This window comes from Gekko japonicus, unplaced genomic scaffold (genome assembly GCF_001447785.1).
Source record: "Gekko japonicus isolate JY-2015 unplaced genomic scaffold, Gekko_japonicus_V1.1 scaffold1268, whole genome shotgun sequence".
Lineage (NCBI taxonomy): Eukaryota > Metazoa > Chordata > Lepidosauria > Squamata > Gekkonidae > Gekko > Gekko japonicus.
Window position 1 is genome coordinate 251,869 of NW_015174311.1, and position 17,546 is coordinate 269,414.

General features: G+C 39.1%; 1 protein-coding gene across 1 annotated transcript in view; it reads right to left on the minus strand.

Moving 5' to 3' along the window:
* ADAM22 (ADAM metallopeptidase domain 22) overlaps positions 1–17,546 on the minus strand; it is a 158,255-nt gene that overhangs the window by 22,252 nt on the left and 118,457 nt on the right. The window contains exons 22-28 of the mRNA XM_015424136.1: positions 14,611–14,733; positions 14,038–14,206; positions 12,413–12,518; positions 10,669–10,759; positions 8,497–8,514; positions 2,443–2,543; positions 1,507–1,573 (exon numbers count right to left, since the gene is read on the minus strand). Coding sequence (XP_015279622.1) covers positions 1,507–1,573; positions 2,443–2,543; positions 8,497–8,514; positions 10,669–10,759; positions 12,413–12,518; positions 14,038–14,206; positions 14,611–14,733 — 675 coding nt within the window. The remainder of the gene's footprint in view (positions 1–1,506; positions 1,574–2,442; positions 2,544–8,496; positions 8,515–10,668; positions 10,760–12,412; positions 12,519–14,037; positions 14,207–14,610; positions 14,734–17,546) is intronic.

Consider the following 17,546-nt stretch of genomic DNA (forward strand, 5'->3'; position numbering starts at 1 on the left):
GCTTTTGAACAGCTAGGTTGGCAGGAGTTGGGGCCAGAGATGGGAGCTCACTCCATCACATGGCACTAGGGTCTCTGACTGCCAAACTACAGACCATCTGGTCTGCAGCTCAGTGTCTTAACCTTTGAGCCACCACAGCCCCTTTTAACCAAATAATACCAAAATATAAAGGTTTTAGTGTTGGTTTTCTCAATATGAAAAGTGTCAAAAAATTAACAATGGCTATGAGGTTCTGATGTATACATCAAGTGCATTCACTTAAGCATTAAGGGTTGCATGCATAAAAATAAAATTCCTTAAAAAGTGAAGTAAAGAAGAGAGCCCCTGCTCATTTGGAGATCCAGATGCAAACCAGGGCATCACATGGACCTTCACAAAAGGACTGGGATACCTGTTTGCATAGCAGAACTTCTGTGAAACAGGATTTTCAAACCAAACTGGTGCTAAACTAAACTGGTACAAGTGTTAGGAGAAGAAAAGCTACTTTTATCATCTATCCTGCTATATGGCTTACAATAAGATTAGCAAGCCAATAGTATTTCTTGCAGGATGAAGCAAAGGAGAATTTGATCAAAATTATGTTAAAAAACAGAGAATATGTATTTTTTATAAAATTCATGTTTAAAGGTGGCATTCATTACCTTTTGTTTTTTTAGATCTCCCCTTCATTATCTTTCTGCAGGATGCTGTTTGTAAGTGGAAAGCTCCACACACTTTATAAATCAATGGGGCAAACCAACCACTATGCATTATTGTGAGTTAGCCTTTTATCAAAGCTATTTAGCCTTTTATCAAAGCTAAGAAATCCAGCCAGCACAGGGGTTCTGGTACATGACCCGTGCATGAGTGCCTGTCCAACACTATGAGTAAAATTCTTAAATGGAGGCTCAGTATTTGCCAGTTAGATAATATACAATTAGCAGTGCAAATAATGCATTCATAGTTTTGAATAGGGTAGCACAACAGTTATGAGTATTTGAATACGTTGTTAAAAGTTGTGTTTTCCAATGGCTGCCTACAGTCCATTTGGCAAAAAACAGGGAAGTATTGGAAAACTCCTAAGCTGAATAGTTTGTGTGCTTTTGGTTTTAAATGACATTCAAGTGTGGAGAAACTGAACTCGCACACACTCTTTTTTCAAGAGGAAGATACTAACCATATTGTCTTGCTTTCCTCACAATAGGGACACAGAATGGTGGTAGTTCTTTAAAAATCCTCCTGAAGCTGGATTTATTAAATAATTAACATAAAAATATATGGAGGCAGTGAGGAGACTGTAATCATGGGTTGCTAGCCCTGCAAAGAAACCTGTGGGAGGAGGGATGAATTTTTTTAAAAAAATGGAATATAAGTAAAAAGGAAAACAGGGTTACCCCACCATTACCGGTCAGTACTTTGAAAGAGAAGTAACATCGGAAGGGCCTGTTTCAAATAACATCATAAGAAATGAAACAATCAGTTGGGGAACTTCTCTGTGTGCTCTTTCAACTAGAAGGCCAAACTTACTCAGTTGAATTGGACCGTGGCCTAAATCTTTTGCCTTTGCCTTTCTTTCTGTTTCCTCCTATATTACCTGAAAAAGAACAAAGGAGAAGATAGCTAAAAACACTTCAGATCCAGAAATGTAGCACTTTAGAGACATTTCCTTTTATTTATATTCTCTTTATTCCCTCTCATCCTTCCCTCCCACAAGCAACGCCTCCCTTGCACAAGCAACCTTCTTTTACATGCGCACGTTCAATATGAAGTTATGATATATTAAAAAAAAGATCCTTGCTTGTCTGCCCTTTGATTGACTATGGCACATTTTTTTTTATAATAGCTGTAGACCAGTTTTGCTGTATTGATGACATTTTATATAATATAGGGCGAAAACCAAAGATTGGTGGATCTCCATAAATTTATAAAAGGTAAATTGCACATGTAGTTACAATTCAAAACAGGTCTGTGCAGGAGGAAAAGAGGTGATTTAATCCTTCAAGCCCCACTCAATTTTGCTGATCGCAACCGAGCTAATCAATTAATAGTGGTTTTTAAGGAAAAAACAGACCTGTCTTTGCAGAATGTGCCCTTTCCCCATTAAATGGCTAGCAATACATGAAGCCTACTTTCAATTACCCAAAGTAAGTGGAAGCTGAAGTTCTTATACCTTCTTACATTGCACAATCAGAACTGTAACCATGCACACATGCAAGTCTACTAACTGACACAGCTCCATTATCTTAACCCTGTCTCTTTTGGCACATAATTTTACTGTTTGGTTGCTGGCAAGCAAAAAAGTACCTAAGCTATCCATTTAAAACCCCAGAGTGTTCCACTGTTCAAGAACACAGAGTAATCTAAATCCTTTAAATGTGTCCATGAGGCATGTTTCTGTATAAAGACACAACACAGGGGTGGGGTGGTGGCGACAAATGGTGCTGGTGCAATAGTCTTTCTTACCTTGCCATGAGTTACTTCTTGGTCTCCCATTTTGACAGATGTCCGAAAGGTTCTTTGCATCTTGGATTCTTTCACTCCATGAATGAGATAATCCGTTTGACCTAGAGTAAATAGCAAGATTTGCATGTGGTTGTTTTTTCTGACAGATTAATTTATAATAATTCCATCATTAATTGGCCTTTTAAAGGTCTGTCTACAATACCTCAATGGTCTGCCTAAAATAGCAGCCCATGTATTTTTTGTCGCGTTTCACTGGTAGTCCAGCAACTTGTACTTTATTATTAATATAATAAAGTGTATTTACTACGATCTTTTACCTACCAACTGTTAAGCAGATATCTGTTGTACAGGGCCCAATTTTAGGTGCTAGACTACCCTGCTACACTAATGTTTGTGGTTCACCTTGTTGTTTGTTTCTATTCTGCCTGAGGTTGCACAAGACTGATTGTCAAACGTGGGCAGCAACATAGATACATGGTAATTAAGGTACTACAGCGCTCCAATGAAAGGTGCAAAGATGTGGATACTGGGTAATCACTGAGGCTTTTGAAAGTGGCTCTGGAGTTCTGAAGACATCACTGAAATCATATAAGAACAAGAGCAGGAAACAAGTTTCTCCTCCCCTTGAAGTGTAGTCCAGTCTCATTTTCCTTCCAGCAAAACAAACTACGTGGCTGAGGAAACTGTTCTTTTCCTGCTTTGTTTTTCCAGAAGAAAGAAGAAGAAGAGATTGGATTTATACTCCACCCTTCACTACCCAGAGGAGTCTCAGAGCAGCTTACAAACTCCTTTCCCTTCCCCTCCCCACAATAGACACCCTGTAAGGTAGGTGGGGCTGAGAGAGCTCTTATCAGAACTACGGCTTACCCAAGGTCATCCAGCCAGGTGCAAGTGGAAGAGTGGGGAATCAAACCCGGTTCTCCCAGATTAGAGTCCGCGCACTAAACCACTACACCAAACTGAAAGCCAGGAAGTAGACAACATTTTTTGCTTTCTAAAATGTGATGTCCTTGAACTTAAACCTGCCTGCAAATCTTACCCTTTGACCTGAAAAAGCTCATGTCTCTGAACTGGCATATTTACTAATCCTAAATTCTAAAGAAAAAAATGTGCATTGACTGTTCTACTGCTTGATCCTTCTGTATACATAACTGCAAGATAAGCATACATATGTCAGTAGTATTTTGCTGTCTCTAATATTTTCCTTGTGCTCTCGCCTCCACCAGATTCTGTAGATGCAAAGGAGTCACAAAGACTGGTCCAGTGGAATTTTTACTTGTTGGACATTACTCCAGCAGCTGTTACCCTACCCTTTCTGATATCAACTAGCCTGCCTGGAAATAAGCACCTGTTATACAAGCAATGGGCCTGTTTTGAATGTTGCAGATAACTGACAAAAGAATGAGGCATCAAACATTCTAGTGCAGACAGACCTTAAGAATTTCATAATGTTGTGCATTAAAGAACAAACAAATGACTGAAATGAGGACTACATGGAAATATGGGGGAGGGGAGAAAAGACATTCAGCATAAACCCATGAAATTTAAGCAATACCCATTTTAAAAATCAAACCACTGCTTCTTAGAAGGAATGAAATTTTGCTCCATTGTGCATAAGTAAAGCCACAATCTTGGAAAAATAATTTTCCAGAGATGTTGATATATTTAGCTATCTGAAAACTTTATCAGTGGAAAACTGCATCATGTTAAGATTTTCGGGAAACCACAATGTTAATTTTCCAACATACATTGACTTTTTAGTCCAGAAACTGGGTACTGCTTGTAAATAACTTTTAAAAATGGTGGCCTGCCACCTTAAAATAAACAGAAACATTACGGGGAGTGAAATTGTAATAATTTTGTAGATGTATCAACATCTGGATTCTTTAAAAAGTGCACTGTTCAACTGCTGCATTCAAAACTTTAAATAATCATATAACCATTTCTTTCCTTAATTTCACATGTGAAAATCCTCAGAAGAGTAAAACATCTGAACATTCTAAAAAAAAAACACCTTGACATTCTCAAATGGAGTAACTGAGGCCTGTCCATTATTAGTTTTATTACATGGCAATTCTTGCAAATTGTTTTGAGATGCTGGTTAAAAAGCAATTTCACAATTGAAAATCTTACTGTTAAAGAAAAAAAAGTTACAAATCAATGTGACCTTGTTAACTACTCGTGATACATTATACGCACAGAGATGAGCCCATCATTTTAAAATGGAGTATATGCCTTTTCTCATAAATGAAGCAACAATGCGTCAGCTAATCAAAGCATCACTTAACCTTTGGCAGCTAGCATTTAACAACGATGCAGCATGCATGCAGGTCTAGAGCCTGGAAGGTCTATGTGTGTCTCTCTTCATGCACAAAGCTCCAGATTCATAAGTAAAGTGCACAAGCATGCCATGAACATATCCCTGCACTGAAGAGTATTAGAAACCTATGCTAACTTGGGGCTTTAGACATGGCCCCGGGGCTTTGCATTAAGATTTAAATTTGGCAGAATCAAAGAGTTAATATCTGAGATATTGCTATGGTCTGATCTGTGATGCAGTAATCCACATGGACAGTCAGTTGTTATACAACCATATGAGCACACGATTATACAGCAGACTGTTTGCATGAAGCAGTTTCTCAAGAAGGTCCAGCATTTCTGTTTCAAACTTGACCCAAACACATGAGAAGTCACTCATGAAAAGTAACTATTCATGTGATGTAGCAACCATGTATTGCAGGCTGTATTGCAGGCAGCCACCCATACTGATTACTGCATTCACAAATCAGGCCTTTGGTCACCAGCAGAGAGACAAATGCAAGCTGGGCAAGTCAACTGGGTATGCTGCTAGAAACAAAAAGCACAGAACATTAAGGATAAAATTCAGCACCACGTTCTAACATTTATATTAATCCATTACATTTCACAACCGGTAATGTATGTATGACAATATCCCCATTCTTTGATTACTTGATCATAATATAAAATGTATGGATATATACAGGCAATAGTTTGCAATATTTTTGCTTGATTATGAACTGGCATATTTCATAAGCAGCAAATAAGTTGCTTCCAAGCATGGAGATGAAGATCAGATAACTAAGGTGACAACCAAATGTATAGTTACCACTGACCTCAGGTGTAGTAGCTAAGCTAAAATATCATATCTCAGGAAATGATATTTCTTTCAGCTTGAATTTTAGTACTCAAAAATATAAACCTTTTTTGCAGGGCAAGATGGAGGATACAAATAATCAGTAATCAAAGATTGAAGGAGTCACTTTTAACACAATTCCACAAAAGGAAGGAAGGAAGTAATCAAACCTGCTGCAAAACAATGAAAGGTTCTGACTAATGGAATAATGTGTGATGGAACAGGTAGAAATCTGAAAATGCGACAGAAAAGCAGACCTCTTCTTAGAACTAGACGCAGAGTTTGTGCTGACTCCAGGAGGCATGTCGCTATAAAAGGAGTCGGCCTCACCAGGCTTTTTTACATAATCTCCCTGAGGAATTTGTCTAAAGCATAATGAACATTTTCAAGTCAGAAACAAACACATGCAGATACCCAATATATGTAACATATATATTCAGCACAGGAAAAAAAAGAGTTAAGAGATGAGACTAAGATATTTTGTCACATAACTATGCAAATAAAAAAACTCAGACAACATCCTCCTTGAAATAATTAGCATCTTTAAGGCTTCTACAAACAACAGTTTCAACAATTTGATTTAGAATCTTTTGGGATTGAGAACGGGATCCACTTGGGTACTGAAACCCTGTTGAGATCACATCTTGTCACTTCTACCCTTCCTCTTCCCGCCCCTTTCCAACCTCTTGCAATGCCCCCCAACAAATGGCCAATAGAAAGAATCTGTAAAGAAGCCTTTTGTAATTAACAGGTAACCACTGGAAGACCTCCAATTGTGTCCAGGTGTAACCTGTGGATAGTTGAGTGGATTCTCCTACAGTTGACATGTGACCAGAAAGACATTTGCCTCCTTCTTCTTCCCTCCCTCCAGACCACCAAAAAAGCCAATTGAGAGATGACTTGCTCCCCTCCCCTTTTTAAAAAAACAAACAAACAACCAAATACAATAAGAGAGGTTCTTTGTACATTCTCATCCACTACAAAGTTTTTTGTTTGTTTCAAATCCATTTAGGTTGAAACAAAGGAGAGGGGGGAAACACAAGATTTCTTTCCCACAATATTTACTTAAATGTTATAAAAAGACTGAATTTTTAAAAATATCAATTGCAGGAATCAATTTAATTGGATTTACTTGTGATCAAAGTATACTTCTTACCATTAAAAGAAGCAACTTTTAAAATTTAAGTTGTGTTAATAGCTAGTGATTTTGGAAGCATTTCTTAAAGGGTAGTATCTTTAGTTTCCAAGTAGTAACCTGGCACTGTTCCAGTTAATTCACTGCAGCATACATTTATTTTACAGCTAATAGGGACTGTAGAAATGCAGCTTCCCTTACCGCCACAGAAAGGGAGGGGGCTTTTTTATTACCCTGACAAGTTAAAAAGAGTTAAATCCTAGTCTGAACTTCAATTTTTTTTTTACAAAAATAATAATTTAAAGCTGTATGTCTATGGCAGATTTTTAAAGAACAGAAAATATTTCTGAATTTCTCCAAGATTCTCTTGTACAAAAGAGACTGGCTGCAGAATAGATGGCACAATGTCGTGTGGGTGGGGAATAAGAGTAAACAGCGCTAATTCTCATTCGAGCATTCATATTTCCCTTTCCTCAGATCCTGAATAAATGAGAAGATAAGGGAACACTCTGACTGTGTGCTAGGAAGGAAACATTTAATCAATATTTAATTCCACTCCTAGGTTGCTTCCATATGGCAAGGACTTTGCATGTAAACTCTCATTGCCATTGCAAATGCAGAGGCATCCACAGCAGCAGCTGAGCATCCACATGACAGTTCTCCTTAAACTTTGACTGACTCGCCCCCCCATAGTTGCTATCCTTCCCTATGTCACAACTGAGCTTAAAAAAAAATTGGCAATTCCAGTATTGCCAGAGTATTATAAGGCTACAGCAATATAACAATCACATTTTTAAAAACACCAAAAAAAGCCCTCTGATTGTGTGAAGGGAAAATGATAACAACAGAAGGCTGAGTCAAGGGAAATAGCGCGGGGAGGTGGGGAAGAGACCTGCAAAAAATGTTCCCTTTCCGGCCCATCACTGTGTGCAAATGTGTTTTGACTGTTTCCAAAACATCGTATCAAACCAGGTTTGGGAAGATTAGTACAAAGCAAGGGGGAAACCTGGACAGTGGACAATTAGGGGACAACAACAATGATCTAGAACTGCTCCAGAAAAAGAAGAGTGGTTTTAAGATGCTCTATGCATACAACAGAAAAGTAGGTAGTTCCATGGGTGTAAACAAGGCATGAGGCTATTGGCATTAGCTGACATTCCTACTCTTTGTCAACAAAGCCTGAATCTGAACAAAGGCAAAGTCTAATCCAAGTTCACTTCAGACATTATTATAGTCTAGGTTCATTTGAAAATTCTTAGTGAAGGACTGTTACACAGTAGCCAAACCTTAATTTGTTTTGAAAACAAAGTTCAACATTATGGGCCCTAAGAAAGTAAAGCTGTAAGGTGTATCTTTTAATAGAATACAGGAATCCAAGTCCTCAGGCAGAATACATTACTGCAAAGAGAAGAGCCAAATAAATTGGAGGGAAAAGCTCTGTGTATGCAAAGATCTTTAAACTGAGTTGAATGGAGGAAGGCAGCTGAGACCTAGTATGGAATACAAAACTATCTTATACTGACTCAAATCACTGTATCTTCTCCTTTGTATTGTCTGCACCAGCCACCAAAGGTTATTTATTTAACAGGAGATGCCAAGGATCGAACCTGGGACCTTCTGTAAACAAAGCATGGCTAATTTGAAGCCATAGCCCATCCCCAAAATATGACTTTCTCAAAATAAGCATATCCCCAGGTAGACGAAATATAGGGGCCACCATTCCAAGCCTGCTCAGACAATGTAGCCACACTGCTTTTTCACCTACCTCTGTCTTCGATAGTTTCTTACAAGAGGAGGGAAGAGAGAAAGAGTGAGTTACCACATCGTCTTTGTTATCACTCTATTCAGTGTTACAAACAAAAAAGGTATCAAATATTTAAGAAGCCCTAGCAGAAATAGACTATTACTCTTTTTACTAAGTAAGCTGTCACTGAAAGGGAAAAAGAAAACATATTTCATAGCAATGTGGGGGAAATGCATGCATGGAAGCATCTGTTTATGTTTGAAATACGTAATCTAAGTGTAGGAAAGGAAAGCCCTGTTTGAGGAAAAGAAAATTCTGCTTTATTGAAAGTGTAAAAATATTGCCCTGGGTGATCCACATGGACTACAACTTACATATTTTTTGCTCAAGAAGCAAGAGCATAATCTCTTCTGTTATTTTTGTAGCACTATCTTACATCATAAACTGATCTAGCATAAGAAGAGCCCTGCTGGATCAGACCACCTGCTCCTGCATTCCTACGGGGCCAGCCAGATGTAACCAAGATTTGGAAGGCAACATGCCTCTCCCCGGCTCCCCAGCAACTGCTGTTCAGAGGCACATGACCTGTGAACCAGGAGGTTCCATTCAGCTATCATAGCCAATAAACTTAACTCCCATGAATACGTCCAGTCTTCCTTTAAAGCCATCTAAACCAATGACCATCCAGTACATCTTGTGGCAGTGAATTCCAGGAGTTAATGAAGCAGTGAGCTAAGAAGTGATTTCTTTTGTCTCTCCTGAATCTCTCTATTCTCTCTCTCTTCATTTTCTCCACACCTTTATTCATAATAAGTATTAATACTATTGCTGTGCATGGAGTTTAAGAATCGGATTACTCAGTACACTTTACCAAAAGTTTTCTTAATTTTAAGAAGATGTACTTTCAGTAGAGTTAAGTTATATAGTAATTTTCTCTTGTCTGGACAATACTTTTTCAGTGTAATTGCTATATTTAGATGGACATACTCAGGGCAGGACCTAGCCAAATGAGGCCCTTGATGAGGAGAACCTCTGGCACTCCCTTCTTTGAGTTGGTATGACTTTGAATACCTTATTTTTTATTGTACTGTATTTGAGGCACGATATACACACATGATTTATGTGTGTGTATATGTGTAAAGTGCCGTCAAGTTGCAGCCAACTTATGTCAACTCCAGCACAGGGTTTTCAAGTCAAATGAGGAGCAAAGGTGGTTTCCCATTGCCTTCCTCCACAGAGTCTTCCTTGGTGGTCTCCCTTCCAAGTACCAACCCTGCTGAGTTTCTGAGATCTGACAATATTAGGCTATACCATGCCACAGGTCATCCACATGATTTATACTTTGCACTGTCAAATCTCTATCCAGGTCATCTCCACATGATTTATACTTGTCATATAAGACTATAAGTTTGCACTGTCAAATCTCTATCCAGGTCATATATAAATAAAAATAAGCTCCTTTTACATTTTAAGAATAACTGAGATATACTATCAACTATGCATCAATATTGGGTGGACCAGTATTAAACAGACTTACACAGTAAGTGATAGCTTTAGAACAGTAACCCTGGTCATTGGGTTTGTACTATTTGTTTCACTTTGTTGAGCAGATAGTTGAGCAATAGGCACCTTCCAGGTTGGTGCCCAGGAAGTTGTCTGGATCAGTTACCATTTAATTGTGCTCTGGACACACTTAAGATGGGTGTGCAACCAATACTTAATTAAAAACAAAAAGTACTCCAATAATGACAGAGTTGTACTGGAAAATGGTTGTTAACTATTAGACAAATAGGGTTGGATTCTAAAGGATCCACTAACAGTTGCACCTTCCTTCCATGCAAGGAACCCTCTTCCACCAAATAAGGCATGTTCCAACAGAGACAGGTCATTAGTAACACATAATATTTGGATTCAACCCATATTTTTTCTGATGACGCTGGCATCAAAGCAGGTAGCACTTTATCCAGCAGGACTAATGCAACGAGCCGAGTAAATGTAAAGAAAGTGGACTGGAAAGTTACCCAAAGGTATTTAAAATGTGACTGACTGCATTTATTCCCCATTATCATGCTTCTTTTGTTCAGTGAACTGTGTAATATTCTCTTTCATCTACATAGCTTGAGAATACTGAAACCTGCCAGCATGTCAACTGGTTCATATTTTAATTTAGTAAAAAATATATAAATTACTTACTTGTAACCCCAAGCAGTTATGCACAGAATGAGAGCCAACACTAAAATGGTACCAGCAATGGCACCTATAATAATATTTGTGCTAGCCACACCTGGATAAAAGAAAAGAATCTGAGAACAGTGCATTTTTGGGAAAGTACATAAAATCACAAAGCTCCTTAAAACATCTGTGTGAATTTCTGAAATAACCTTCCTGAAGCAGAGGGATGCTGGATTAATTTGTGTAAGGAAATTTTGTGCTCTGGTGTTTGAGTTGCAGCACTCTGGGCCCAGGCGGTTTTCTTTCTCTCATTTACCATTCCTCCCATTTAATTTCTTCTAATGCATAAGCCAATATTATAACTGGTGGCAGAATGGTGGGCACCTTGGGGAGACATCTGATAACATTTATTTTCATGACTCAATGGATTGATTTTCCTTATTTTCAGGAAGCTACCCAACTGCAACAGATCCTGCCTTGAAGACTGCAGCTTGGCTAGATTTCTAGAGTCATCTGGAGGAATTTGCTTTGTGTCTTACTGAGTTTTTTAGGTCAAGGACCAGCAAATTCAGACTGCATTGTTTCTGGTAATCTCTGTGACTAGACTGCACTAGGTTCTTGCTAGGCATCATCAAATGCAAGACACTGCTTAGTGTTTTGTGTAATGGCAAACTCTCTGAACTATACTTGATTTCAGAATCAAGACAAAGTAGAAATAAAACTGTTTTAAATACTTAATTAACTCAGAAAGCTCTATTAGTTTCTCACTATAATGACATACAGCATAGCTATAACTCCGAAACCACACATAGCAAAATAATACATAATGTTTCATGTGGAATAAATTAAATAATTAAAGTTTCTTGGCAACTCAAGATGTAGCTTCTCATTGCATATTTATTTGATCAATCTACTACCCAAGCTCCCTCCTATCAACCTCTATTTGGGGAAATGTATGTCTCTATAATTCTGCCCAACAGACAAGCAGCAGAATTACCCAGGGTCAATGGAGGTTGCCTGTTCTGCCTCTGCATGAATCATTGCTTGGGGCTTACCTCCTCCCAATGACATGCAGTATGAGTTTCTCTGAAACTGGGTGGTTCCAACTCTTACAACACCCTCTAAACCAAAGACTTTTCAGGATAAAGAGCAAAGAATATCTCCAATTCTGAAAAAAAAGTGTTTCTGAACTATCAAAGGGGGAGGGCTAAAGACTAGAAGCCAGCTGTCTACAAGAGCCACAGAGGCCAAAAGAATGTGTAGTTGCAGAACCCTGCATGTTTCTTCAACTTTCAAAGCTATCAATATGCTAAAATCTAAAGGAAGCTGTGTTGGGTTAACTAGACAACATTCTAAGAATGTCATGTTCAGAGTTCCCACGCATTATAGTTTGCACATACCAGTTGCATAGGGGCCCTGTTCAGACAACAAATGAATGTACCATTTTTTAATGGGCCTGGGGAACTGCTATTTGCCCACCAAATATTACAGCACAATCTTTAATTAACCAGAATCCACTCCATCAGAAGCAACAGCCTACAATTGCTTAAAGCACAAACATTTGTTAGCACTAACAATATGCTCTGTTGTTTCTACAGTGTGGAAAGTAAAGACTCATTGTACCTTCCTTATGGAGTCAGATCAGAGATGCCGATAAGCATTTCATTATTTATTTATTTATTCAAAAATAATTATATCCTCCTTTTTTCCCAATCAATGGAACTCAAAGAGGCATACAAATAGCACTGCACAGCCTACATCTCACCTGGAGTGGTAATATTATTGACACTTTTTTGTTCAGCGAGGCTGATGTTGCAATCTTCACCTGTCCAGAATGGATCACAGACACACTGTATTTCATTACTGCAAACCTACAGTAAGATAAAACCCGTTATTTTTAGATATTCCACATGCTCTCATGCTCAGTTTGTAATATTAATCCCTAATCAAAAGTCAAAGGAGCAGAGAGAGAGAGAGAGAGAGAGAGAGAGAGAGAGAGTTACGTGGGTGTTTAAAGGTGTCCAAGAAAAAGCTTGAAAGTATAGAAGTTGTTCCTACATTGATCTCCACCACGGATAGCAGATATGTTGTGATGGTGATTACTGGTCCCCATCAAGAGGCATCCCTACAAGGGTCAGGAAGAATTTCAAGCTCCTGAACTCATATGCAAATGGCCATCTGCATTGGGATGCCCACTTTACCTTTTTAGATCCACTGCCTTACAGTAAAAAGATCACACAGATTGCTTCTTCCCTGAAATTTCTATGCAACAGAAACTGTCATCTACATTCAGGAGGTCCCTGTGTGACATCCTCTCAGAGAGGCCTGTACAACACAATAACAGTGGGAACAGAGGCCCTCCTGCAAACTTTGAATTGGCAAAGCCCCAACGGGAGTTCTGTCACCCCAGCCTGCACAAGTTTTTTCAGTCATTAATAAAGGGACAAATCAGGATCAGGGTAATGCTGTAGACATAGCATATCTTGATTTCAGTAAGGCTTTTGATAAGGTTCCACGGGGATTTTTTTTTTCTGGGGGAACGTGGCAGAACGGAGTTCCAGAACCTCTTTGTAGAAACAAAATTCTCAAAAAATGTTTAAAAGTTCATGAGGGGCACTGGAGGAGCATGACATCCTTGTGACATCACAACAGTATTAAAATAAAATTTAAAAATAAGATTTAAATGAGAGGATGCCCAGTAGTGGCTGTGGGTGAGCAGAGAAGCAGCCAGACAGCACAGGGAACTTGTTGCTCTTGCCAAGTAGAGGTAAGTCCTTAGCATATGAAAATAATATTGTATCAAGGAATCCCATGTGTTTCTCCTTCATCCCCCTCTTGAGAGTTCCAGCTCCTCTTTTTCCAGAAAAAAAGCCCTGAGTTCCACATAATATTCTTGTTGACAAGTTGGTAAAATGTGGTTTGGTTCCTATTACTGTTAGGTGGACCTGTAACTGGTTGACAGAATGCACCTAAAGAGTGCTTGTTAATGGTTCGTCATCCTCTTGCAGAGGAGTGACAAGCCTCAGGGATCTGTCCTGGGACCTGTTTCATTCAACATCTTTAGAATGGTCCCTTCCAATGCCATGATTCTATGAAATACCAGAGAATGGGATAACCAATATGTCCAAGAGCTTCAATGACTGCCCTGGATTGAAACATAGGAACAGTTCTATTGCTTTACCGTAGGATACTCGTATTTTTAAAGTTAAGCACAAGAGCAAGTATTCCCCTTGTTTGCAATTGTTTCTGAAAGTAAATAATATCAATTTATATAGCTGACCCATCTGGGTAAGCTTCAATAATTAAATGAATAATTAGTAACATTAAGGTATTCATTAAGTGAAACAGAAATGTGTGTTTCTCGCTTCAGATGCTAAAGAATACGCATACTCCATGTCCCGAACAAATGTTGCCTCCTGTGCTTCCTGGGCAGGAGCTGAAGTTAAATGAATCCATAGCAAGACATTTGTGTTCCCAGCATATCCTGTCAGGGCCACAGGGAGTCCCATCTTCTACATAGCCAAGATCTGCATCTTCCTCTAGCTTAACATGACCACCACTGCAAAACAAACAGAAACAACCCACTGTCAAATGAAGTTCACCTTTTTACTACTATCCAGATATTTTCTTACTTTCTTTCAAGATTCATAATGTGATAACGCTAGACAACAGCAGGACTGGTTTTCTTTCCATAGTAAATGTGTAAGCCACAAAAAGTTGTATCCTACCAGCTTTTTCGGGAGGAAACAGGAAGATGGGGCAGCTTTTAACCTCTGAAAGGTTAAACCAAGGATTGTGGGGCCCACATGAACAAAAGTCACATGGAATCAGAATTACACTGAGGAAAGGAATCTGGCAAGATTAAGCAGGAAAGCTAGTAGGATACAACTCCCACCCTCACTCAAAATTCCCTGGTACTCAGCTACCTAGCTTTTACGTCACATATATCACACTGAATTTTACCTGCAGTTATAGGATTTCACCAAAGTTTGGAAAGAAGATGATGTGATTTCACCTTCAAGTTCACCAAGTCTTGGGGTGTTAAAGATGATGTTGGAGCACAGAAGATAGCCACAAAGTACATCCCTGTAAGGAAAGATTTAACAGGCATCTGTTTATTTATTTATTTACATTATTTATAGTCAGTCTTTCTCAATGAGATTCAAGGCAGATTACACAGTATAAGTCAATATGATTAAACACAGTCTAATAGAAAACAGTTATGTTTGTAAGAGTGAGGAAGTAAGTAAACTACATTGAATCTCTGCAAATTCTCAGTTCTCAGAAAAGAATACCATTACCCTTGGAAATGTATAGGACCAAAGTCAATGCAAGCAAGGAGATAAATGAACAGTGTTTTAAAGGGAAACAGCACCCGCACAGGATCCCTGTTCAGTTTGGGTAATGCTGCAGAGGGAGAAAGTACACCCATGACTGTAGTGTTGTCAAATGAAACTAACCACTACCCTCTTGCACACACATTCAGTAGCTCTGAAAAGGAAACACAAGATAGGCAAGAAGAGGGTGCCTGCCCTCCGTCTCTTCAATTCCTAACAAAAGCCTGGGGAATATTAGTTTCAGTCAGCAAGACCACATGAGAGAAGCATACCCACACTCTCCCTGGACCACACTGCACCCACACAGTAGCTATTTCCCCTTCCCAAAACAAAGCAACAACAAAAAATCCCATTTGTGAAATATGTTCAAAGATTTCCCAGCATCACCTCATTTAGTCCTCAAAGGCCCTTTTTAAAAGTTCTTTAAAGAAAAATCACATAACAGCAGTAAGCCTTCCCTCCCACTTAATCTACAGTCTCACTACCAGTCCTCTGCTGTGAAGAAGTCTTTTCTGTACATCTTCTATAGAAGCACATGATAATTTCCCAGACAACTGGGATTGGTGTTTTGCTTTTTTGTTTTTTTCACTATGTGGAAGTCATCTAGCATTGCAAGTGAGTGTGGAAAACAGGTCTTGAATATTTAGACTGGATTCCAGTAGCACCTTAGAGACCAACAAAACTTTCAGGTAGAAAGCTTTCAAGAGTCAAAGCTCCCTTTGTCAGACACAGCAGAGTAGAAATGTAGGTCTGAGTCCCTCTATCCTAGTCAGAAGGTGGGAGGGGTGTTGTAAAGAACGCTTGTAAAGGATGTAAAGGTACAATGTATATTGTAACCAGCCTGATTAGAGCAGAGGGAAAATGCAGAAAATTAGCATCTGTAGTGAGATAAAAATCTTGAAAGCTTATATACCCGGAAACTCTTGTTAGTCTCTAAGGTGCTACTGGACTCAAATCTAACAGTTCTACTGCAAAACAAAGTTTAGAGTCCAGTGGCACCTTTACGACCTACAAAGTTTTATCTGAAGTGTAACCTTTTGTGTGCAAAGTACACTTCTTCAGACAAATGGAATAAAATTTTATTTATTTATTTATTTTGCGATTTCTATCCCGCCCTACCCAGTGGCTCAGGGGTCCTCAAGGGTCGCTAACAGGAATTTCCTCAAGGGTCGCTAACAGGAAAAAAGAGAGTGGGGCAGCCGTTAGGAGGAGCTGCTCAGAGCCAAGATGCAGATGCAGAGCTAAAATTGGATCAGGTGGCCTGGTAAGATCAGTGGACAGTAGCAAATCTGCACATAAATGCAACAGTTAACAAAAAGATGTGACAATGAAGCTAGAGTCCAGCAGAACCCACAAGTAACCCTTGAGGAGATTTTATTCCATTTGTCTGAAGAAGTGTGCTTTGCACATGGAAGCTTAAACTTTGAATAAAACTTTATTGGTCTGAAAGGTGCCACTGGACTCAAACGTTATTCTGCTGCTTCAGACCAACACGGCTACCCACCTGGATAGTTCTGCTGTAGACCAACATGGCTACCCTCTGAAACAGGTCTTGAATATGAGGGTTTTGTTGTTGTTGTTGTTGTTGTGTGAAGCTATGGCCATCAGACCACAAGAAACCCATCAAAAAGGCCAACTTTTAGATTAAAAATGAGGCCAACCTTTAGATGTAGAGATGTGACCTGCTAACAACTCACTCCAAATTCAGCCTCTGGGAGTAAGGGTGGTGGACAACAGTAATGAAATTGGCTAGAAAAATAGATGCAGCTGGATACTATGGAGGAGAACGTTTTAGGGACTTGCCAATGTGAGTGTCTGGGTCTGAGACAACACATTAGATTCGGTTCCTTGCAGAACGGTGTGCATAACCTACAATGTTTGGGGAAAACAATTCTAAAATAAATTAAAGTTACTTTGTGAACAAAGTAGTTTAACTTACTGGTTTTCACACTGTATCCAAGTATCTCTGTTTCTGCCACAGTTACCTTTCTCAGTCCCTTCTATATTCAGTCTATCATAGCAATATTTGTCAGCAGCTGTCACATCTAAAAACAGAAGTACATTTATTTAGTAATAACATCTATCTTTTTTTAAAAGGGAACTGTAATCACAAAGACTGAAACCAGAGTACAACCTATAAAATATATTCTAGGTACTCCAGTCATTTTGTTAGATCCTGAGAATCCATCCTGGAGCCTTCTGCCTCTGCTAGCAGAATGGATCCATGGGGTCCAACATCCCTGCCTGAAGGGCTTTCAATTCAAGTGTACATAAGAACATAAGAACATAAGAGATGCCAATGTTGGATCAGGCCAAAGACCCATCCAGTCCAACACTCTGTATCACACAGTGGCCAGAAATACCAGTGCCATCAGGAGGTCCACCAGTGGGGCCAGGACATTAGAAGCCCTCCCACTGTGTACACAGTGCCCCAGAGCTCAGGGATAGGGAGAAATAAAAGGGAATTGGAATGTGAAATGGATAATAGTGTATAAAGCACTGCATCTTTATGAAAGCGCACAAGTTCGTGGTTGTTTTCTTTTTAGGAACTTGCAGTGTTTC